Source organism: Esox lucius, chromosome 21 (assembly GCF_011004845.1).
Source record: "Esox lucius isolate fEsoLuc1 chromosome 21, fEsoLuc1.pri, whole genome shotgun sequence".
Lineage (NCBI taxonomy): Eukaryota > Metazoa > Chordata > Actinopteri > Esociformes > Esocidae > Esox > Esox lucius.
In genome coordinates this window covers 16,640,832-16,649,548 of record NC_047589.1, presented here as the reverse complement: position 1 = coordinate 16,649,548, position 8,717 = coordinate 16,640,832, and the positions used below count along the sequence as shown (strand labels likewise).

Sequence of the window (8,717 nt, the reverse complement as noted above, 5' to 3'; positions counted from 1 at the left end):
GTTTGTAGGAACGCATTACTTTTTTTACATACTTGTGTAAAAATTGCAACGGCAGTTTTGAATGAATTCCGGTGCTAAACAGCTTCAATGTATAACTCCTATCCACCTTGGAGTCCTGGGCCAAGCAGCAATGGGATGCTTCTAAATAGCCAATCATTTGTGCTTACCATAGCTATTTGCAATAATTTATCTTCTGCTGTTATGGTATTGACAGAAGTGTCCTTATAATGATTGCCCTGTTACCTTCACAGCTCATGTTCAGGGCCTTGTATAATGTATCAAAAGGTGTCTCAATAATGGTTCGGAACCGTGGTTTGATTTAAATTAGGCCCACGTCAATAGGGGTCTGCGACCAGCAATTGATCTTTGCTGATGTGGTTTTGTTCCCTTAGCCCTGTTTTCTCTCAGCCTTTTGCTCCCTCAACACTGTGATGCCTCAACCCTGTGTTCTCTAAGCCCTTTGTTCCCTCAACCCTGTTACCTCAACCCTGTGTTCTCTCAGCCCTTTGTTCCCTCAACACTGTTACCTCAAACCTGTGTTCTGAGCCCAGTCCCCTCTGTATCTTCTAAACCATTTTCAATAAAACAGGCGCACATTATGATGTACACCCCATAATGTGCGCATTTGGCTGACATCTGGCTGACCTTTTAATAACAATTCAGTCACTTTGGGAAAATAGGAGTGAATGAACACAGGGCTGAGGTAACACAGCGCTGATGTAACATGGTCCCATTAAGCCATTTATTAGTCATGTCAAATAATCGGTGCTGCATTATTTGCTATCTAAAAAAACAGGACTACTAGATAAACTAGGGAAGTTGACACTTAAGATAACGTTATGGGTGGTGTCACTTTGCACTAGATTTCCATCTTTTATAAGAAGGCGCGCTATGTTGCCCTCCCTCTTCGTCCTTTCTTCTCTCTGTGCAGTGCAGGCTTCTGCGCCTAGAACTCTGCAAGCTACGCGCTCTGATCAGAGGCACTCAACTCTCTCCAACAAGACATTGAGCTGCCCGCGGTCAACGGAAGGGTAGTGATTACACCTGATGTGCTGCTACTGTCTTACGAATTTTGCAATATGTACACAGCGATAGACTTGTAGACCGTTTGGATTTGGACATAAGCTGTGGAGCGTTGGAGGATAAAGGAAAAGTGCCGAAGTGTTTTTCGAGCCGCGTGTCCACACGTGGCTGCAGTAGAGGGGCTTTAAAGTACAGTTGCGGTCTTGCAGAGATGCTGAAGACAGTGTTTTTTAAATCACTGACGACTTAAAGCGCGATCAGCCTGGAGAAGGGCTGAACTTTCCGATTCGGCGAGACTTGAATAAGCAAACATCAGCACAAAAAGTCAAGAGAAAAAAAAACACGCGCAAGGGGCTTTGCCCAAAAGAAGTCCATAGATATTATCAAGAAACCAATATTGGTTGTATTGTTTTTTTTTCTTTCTAAAAGGTTACCTCATCAACCACCAACATTTCTCCCAAAAGCAGACAAGAGGATCGCCCTGCGCTGACGAGACTGGTCGGCAGGAAGCGGCTAATAGCGGCTGGAGTGCTCGGAGTCGTCATGGTGTTGGTGCTGGTGATTCTGATCCCAGTTCTGGTTAACTCTGCTGGAACGTCAGCACACTATGAGATGCTGGGAACCTGCAGGATGGTGTGTGATCCTTACGGAACCAAGTCACCAACCAGCACTGCTACGGCAGACACGGTGCGAGGAGACAATAGCCTCATGCAGTCTTTGCCAACTTTTATACAAGGACAAAAAGGAGAACCGGGTCGTCCGGGAAAGGCTGGACCCAGAGGCCCCCCGGGTGAACAGGGCCCGCCAGGACCTATGGGGCCACCCGGGGAGAAAGGCGAGCCGGGACGACCAGGACTACCGGGGCCACCGGGACCCAATGCCGCGGCAGGGGCGATCAGCGCAGCCACTTACAGCACTGTTCCCAAAATCGCATTTTACGCGGGGCTTAAAAAGCAACATGAGGGCTACGAGGTGTTGAAATTCGACGATGTGGTCACAAACTTGGGAAACCATTACGACCCCACAACAGGAAAGTTCACCTGCTCCATACCTGGGATATACTTCTTCACTTATCACGTCCTTATGCGTGGAGGGGACGGAACCAGCATGTGGGCAGATCTCTGCAAAAACAATCAGGTATAAGTGCCCATTTTTCCAGACTCGAAAGTAGAATTGCACGTGGAGGAAGGTCTCGTTGAGGCCTGTATGTGTATTGCTAAATACAGGTCTAACTATTCCAAGTTTCAGAGACTTATGATTTATAGAGGTGCAGTATAAGTTAGGGTATTGGGTTCGAGTAATGTAAAAAAAAAAAATCTGCATGGGGAAATAACGAGTAGTCGACATTTGTAATGTGTACATCATTCAGTCTGACTACAAGCAAAACAGAATGCTATAAGGTTAGATGAATACAATTTTAGTCATTCATTTCATGTCACGTCTTTTCTTTATATTTGTATAATCCTTCTAACCTATAGAGTAGCTAAAGAAGGCTTAGATGACAAACATAAGTTTCACACCACCCCACCCCAACCACCACTCAAACCTTTGGTTACTTTCTAGTGATTGCACGCGCGCTGACGGGACTGTCACGGATTCCTGATATTGGTTGTAGGTGAATTGATTCAATCCGAAGCGTAGAGGGACATAGTTATCGACAATGGGACTTGCAAATATTGTGCATTGGTCTTATTATATTATTAACACTATTACACTGGATTTTCGTTCAATTATCCCCAAGGCTGAATGATTGTTTATTAAAGCAAAAAGATTTTAACATCTCACACATCATATTACATATTTATGTTTTAAGGCAAAATTATCAAATGTGTTGTCTCTTTTCATGTCTTTATTGGGCTTACTGATAAAACAGACTCCGATATATGATAATATATCACTATTATTTTATAACTAATACAAAACACTACTACTAGTAATAATAGGCCTACTAATAATAATAATGTTGTTAATATTAAATAACGAATCACAATATAATCATTATGTTCTAGTTTCAGTTCTAGTTAGAACTGAATCAATAGCTACAAATACTATTTATCATCAACGTGATTCAACCATCCGAATTTCCAGCCTCCTATCATACGTATAGCCTTGCCAGAGCTCCTGCCAGAGACCATATCTAATCCTATCCCCTCGGGATATCCCGTGTCACCAAGGCACTGTTACTCTCCACGACTCATGGAGTCCGCTTTGCCAAGCGCATCCCCCTGTCAACGGCCACCGCGCTCGGTGCACGGGGAGGGGTGGGGGGAGGAGGGCGGTCAGCCACACAGCTTGATGTCTGGAGCTCATTCTGCACGACACTACGCTACTGGAAGGTCCAGGCAGTTCATTGCACACACACAGACTATATCTGAAGTAGAAACTTTACTTTTGGTGAACGTTTTGTACTCACATGTTAATGTTTGAAAACATGTTATGATGACATCTAAGAGGTCTTTGAGGTCAACCTGGGGCTAAAGCAGAAAAAAAAAAAAAAAGGCAATTAAATTAATACTTTATGAATGAACTGTATCACATAATTCAAATAATTTTAATCCTTTTAATACCTTTAGATGTATGTATCTAATATTTTACAAATAAAGTATATAATAGCTTAAATAATTAATGTTAATGTTATTGCATATTTACAGTAACATATTAAATTCATGTAAAGACTGTTTCTCGTTTAAAAATCCTACAAAGATAATGTCATCATATTTTGCAATCAGTGAATTCATGACAAATTCCCTAATTTACAGTCTCATGATCTTACAGAAGATGTCTGAGTTAACCCATTTGAATAAACACCCGCCCTGCTATGCTTCACAGCATTCCACATCTAATTAGTTGGCTAATTAAGCCTATCCTTCATAAAACAAAGCCACCCTTTTCTCAGGAAGTTATAACTTATTGGATCATTCAAATGTATTATGTTATTTTGTTCAGATTGTGGGTTTAGTGAATTTTTTTTAGAGTGTCACTATATACACACAGTCACCAGGAATTCAGGTTTCGTCTGACACGCACCTCTGGGGCCCAGACATTGCGTACTGGAGCTGTCCACGGTGCTGAAACATTTTTCCTCTTCTGCTGTCTAATTTGGAAGCGAGACGTGTTATTCATAAAGCAACATGGACTCCTGAACTATTTACATCTCCAGAAAGTTACCAGGGTGGACGTGGGGGTGGGTTTGTGCTCAGGGTTAAGGGCACATATGCTGATTTTCATTCATTACATGTCCTTTATCGACGTCAACAGAGACACAGCTAGATTACATCTCAACTTGGCAGCATCGGTTCAAGCCTGTGCTAACAACCGGTGTTTCTCCGTTCCTCTGTAGGTTCGAGCCAGTGCCATAGCCCAGGATGCTGACCAGAACTATGACTACGCCAGTAACAGTGCCGTGCTGCATCTGGAGCCTGGGGACGAGGTCTACATCAAACTGGATGGGGGGAAGGCCCACGGGGGCAACAACAACAAGTACAGCACCTTCTCTGGATTCATCATCTATGCAGATTAGGAGTTAATGGACCTAGCCTCAGCGCTCATTCAGCTGAACGGCCTCACCTGTCAATCACGCGGAACAATGTCTCCACGATATGTCTTGTTGTAACTGTAGGACTTAAATTCAAGTCCTCCTTACAATCTAAACCATCATTCACCTACCCGCAGATTGTATGGGACCTAGCCTCAACTGTTAATACTCAGTTACATACCTACAGATCATCTTGTATAGGACCTAGCCTCACCTGTTAATTCTCGGTTGCATACCTACAGATCACTACCCAAGTATACGCAGTGTGTTACGTGTGTTACGCTGCCAATAACCCCCCCCCCAACCCCCACCCCGCCGTAACACATTTCCCTAGAGGGTGGGGTCTGATTCTGATTGAACTGAAGGCTGGTGAGTGCTGGGCTGTACTTGTCTGGGGAAAGTGTCCTCCAATCTTACTACTGAATCCAAAACTACTTGAGGGAACTGCCTGGGTGTACAGAAATTAAGTGGTACGACAGAAAAAAAACCATCCTAACATAAATTTCAAGTCATACCGATGTTTTGGCCTTCCTTCTACCACCAAAGCAGTAAAACGGTGCATATCTTTGTTTATGTAGCTAATAACACAAAGCTTAATTCTGTGATGATGGGAGTTTTTTAAATCACAGAACCTCAAAGATGATTGTGTGCAATAATCCACGTAAAAAAAAAAAAAACGGTTGTCCTTGTCTGTGTGTGTTGTGTTAAAACCTACGGCCCTCATACAAGAAAATACTTTCTGAGGGTTGCCAAGCAACTCGGATACTCAAATGTTGGAGAATGGTTATGGGGGGTGGGGGTTTGTAGGGGTATAGGGACAATCTTAAACCTGGTGTCAGTTCATGGTTTGGGGTCGGACTGTTGGTATGGTGAAATAACTTGTAGTTCTTTGAGTAGGTGGGGCCAAATGTATCCCTTCATTCATTAGGCTTTGAGTAATAAAAAGAAAAACTTATAGGGATATTTTACCCAAATTGCCACAATGTCGTTATATACATTTATTTGGGTTACTAAAAATCCCTTTAATATAAAGTCCCTTTCATATGGTTACAGCAGACTCAGCCTTTTTGTTTACAACATTAGCCTGTAGACATAGCTTCTATTCAGTATTTCTTATTTTGATGAAGGTCAAAACGAGACTGATTGGTTCTTCAAGTAACTGTCCAGTGAAAACCTTATTTTTAAAAGTTCATTTTCAAAACAAAATTGTTGACTCACCCTATACTAATATTTTCTGCCAAAGCATGAGTACTTCAAAACCCCCAGAACAATGCTTGCTATTTCAGCATAAAGGATGACCTCTTCCTGCTGATGAAAATGAACAGGACAATCAGTAGTCTACTAACATGAATATTGTTAATGCCTGATGCGCTTTCCATTCAGTTGTTTGGGTATGACCACACAGTATCAACACGGTAAAAAAGCTTTTTAACATAATTTATAAAAATGATTTTTGAACCTTTTCACTCATATTGTGATTTATTATAGCGCATCTTTTATTGTATTTATTCAATCTGGAAACACAAGACAGTTACTTTAAGGCTATTTAGGTCCTATTGTCTCCTGACAGATATTGTAAAGAATTGTCTGCCGTTTTTTTGGAATGAAAGTCGTGTTGGTTTTACACCACCTGATGTAAAACAATGCTTAGCTGCATTAGTTTCCACACAGGAGTGAAGCACTGTACCGGAATGCTACTGAAAGAAAGCACAATGCAGAACAAGGAGTATGGCTTCTATGTAAATGTATATGTACGTATCTTAAAGAGAGCTTAAGAGTGTGGATAGCACCACCAAATTATTGTGTAAATATTGTAGTGATTATGAAATTGTTCTTATTTTTGCCCCTATAACTGTACAAAATGTTAAAAGAAAGAGCCCAGGTTAGATAACCTACCGCTTCGTGTTAGAACCATTGTCTAACTTAATGGACATGCATTACTTGATTGTCCGTTTGAGTCCTATCGTTACCGATATGTGTGTTCTGTAGATATAATATATGTGTGACCAAGGCTGTGTATGAAATGGCACCCTATTACCTGTTCCCTTTATAGTGCACTATTTTTTACATGAACCCTATGGGCCTTGGTCAGAAGTAACTGCACTATAAAGGAAATAGGGTTCTCTTCCAGACAGTCTGTGTGTTCAGAACACGTTTTATTTCCCTGGACACTTTTCACCTGTGTACTGTTCGCTCAAAACATGTTTCCATTAAATGGAGAAATCGAATCAGATTATCAGATAACTGTATTCATTTATTTTTCTGATTAATAATGCATATTACAATATGACCATTAAAATAACTGTCTGGATGGGTTATTTGTGTATTGTTGTCATTCATCTGGACTTTGTTTAGTCAAAGTTGTGACACAATATTTTTTTGGTCTGTAACGTGTTGTTGGTTACGCAAGAGAATAGTCACTGAAGTGTTCAGTGGATTTAAGGAAAGGTATAATCAAATTTACTTCCTGCGCTGTAGTTGTGCACGTCTTGTAGAACCTGGAACATGAGCTTTTCCTGTTCAGCTACAGCATTTATTCTCCGGGAGGTCTCACAGTAGGATTGCTTATGTAACTAGTCCTTAAACCCTTCACAGTCATGGGAATTAGCCTATTTGGTTACAGCTAAATTGAAATGTTTCTTACAGACGTTTTAATACAAAAAAAAGCAATTATGCTTTCCATGCTAGGAATAAAAAATTGACAATTTGGAGATAAATATGACACTGTTCTTTTTCCTTTTTTTATTTCTGTTTTGTTTCAGATACATTTGGTAAAATGATAATGATTCCTGAATAATACTCATGATCACAAAATGTCTGTTGTTTTTTTTCTAATTGAAAACATCTTTATTCAGCCATCCGTGTTGGATGGGAATCATTTGAAAGTGTATTCTGTTGTCAGCATTACTAGCTACGGTATTATATACTTTCTTACTGTATTATGCTTTTACAAGGCAATTCCGAGAAAAATATTGTAATAGTGGTCACACAGAAAGTAGTTATTAATGCATTCATGTACATCATCTGTAGAAATTAATCTACACAACAGACACAGAATATAGCGTGTTCCTATAAAGCCATTGCATTTCAACTTAGGTGCTCATTAGTGTCTAAATTTCCAACCCGTACACAAGTTAAATATGGCCTCCAGAAACACTTATCTCATTGTAATGGTTTAAAGGTTCTCCATGTGTGTCTCCTAAGACTGAATGTCAAAGTCTGGCACACCAAGCCTGGTCCATTACGGACATCACTGGGGGGTTGCGTAAGTGAGGACTGCTTGGTCAATGGCATGGGTCACTCAGTCTAAACCTCTTATAAAGGCACTCTGGGAATAAAACCCTCAAAACCCTCAAAAAAGCAGTATTTATGGAGTAGCACATTTTCCAATGGTCAAATTAACACAGACTGGTCTTAGGTGACCGCCTCACAGGTATGGTCTATCACTTATCTCAATAATATCTGTGTGGACCGGGGATGAGTATTGTGCAGTAAATACAGACGCTGCAGAACATTTGCTATGGATTGAATCCCCAACATGATATCATTGAACACCATCAATCTGGTATACATTTACATTAAAATATGCATTAAATTTAAAGATACAATTGAAATGCATTTCATTTAATGGAGTGGAGATTAGAGTCAATGTATTTTGACACAGAGAAGTGTGATAGGGCTTATGTGAGTACATGGAATTAAATAGATGGAAAATTAACCTATTTAATTTTTTCTTTAACTTTCTCTATTATTTAATCCCACCTCTCCATTCCTCTTTCACTCTCTTTTTGACTATACTTGTCTTTATCTCATCTGTCCAGAATAACATCATCCAGAACTAAGCAGGCTCTTTTAGTTTTTTGGCCATTCTGAGAAAAAAATGTTTGCACCTTGCCATCCATTTTTTGTAGTTCGGCTGGTAAAGTATTTTGGAGACAGCAGTGGCTGACAATACAGCGCATGCCTCCTGGAGAGTGTTCCTGATCTGTCAGACAGTTATTTTTTTCTTCATTATTATTTTGAACATTGCTTTGGGTCATGCACTCAAGAGCTCTTCCTTGGGGCCTATTTACATTACTATAGTTTCATTTAGGTAACCATGACTTGTAGCATGATTTGCATCGGTTCTAAAATGGTTCTTAATGTAAATTGATGAAAA

At 40.3% G+C, this 8,717-nt stretch overlaps 1 protein-coding gene across 1 annotated transcript; it reads left to right on the top strand.

The window, feature by feature from the left end:
* The first annotated feature begins 902 nt into the window (after window positions 1-902).
* c1ql3a (complement component 1, q subcomponent-like 3a) lies at window positions 903-6,852 on the top strand. Its single transcript, XM_010899034.4, has 2 exons — window positions 903-2,160; window positions 4,364-6,852. The coding sequence occupies exons 1-2, from the start codon at window positions 1,567-1,569 to the stop codon at window positions 4,541-4,543; spliced, it is 774 nt and encodes a 257-aa protein (XP_010897336.1). The 5' UTR covers window positions 903-1,566; the 3' UTR covers window positions 4,544-6,852.
* Window positions 6,853-8,717: the final 1,865 nt, after the last annotated feature.

Coding starts and splice junctions, on each gene's coding strand:
- c1ql3a (XM_010899034.4), top strand. CDS start 1,567: ATGGTGTTGGTGCTGGTGATTCTGATCCCAGTTCTGGTTAACTCTGCT. Junction 2,161..4,363: donor ATCTCTGCAAAAACAATCAG/GTATAAGTGCCC, acceptor GTTCCTCTGTAG/GTTCGAGCCAGTGCCATAGC.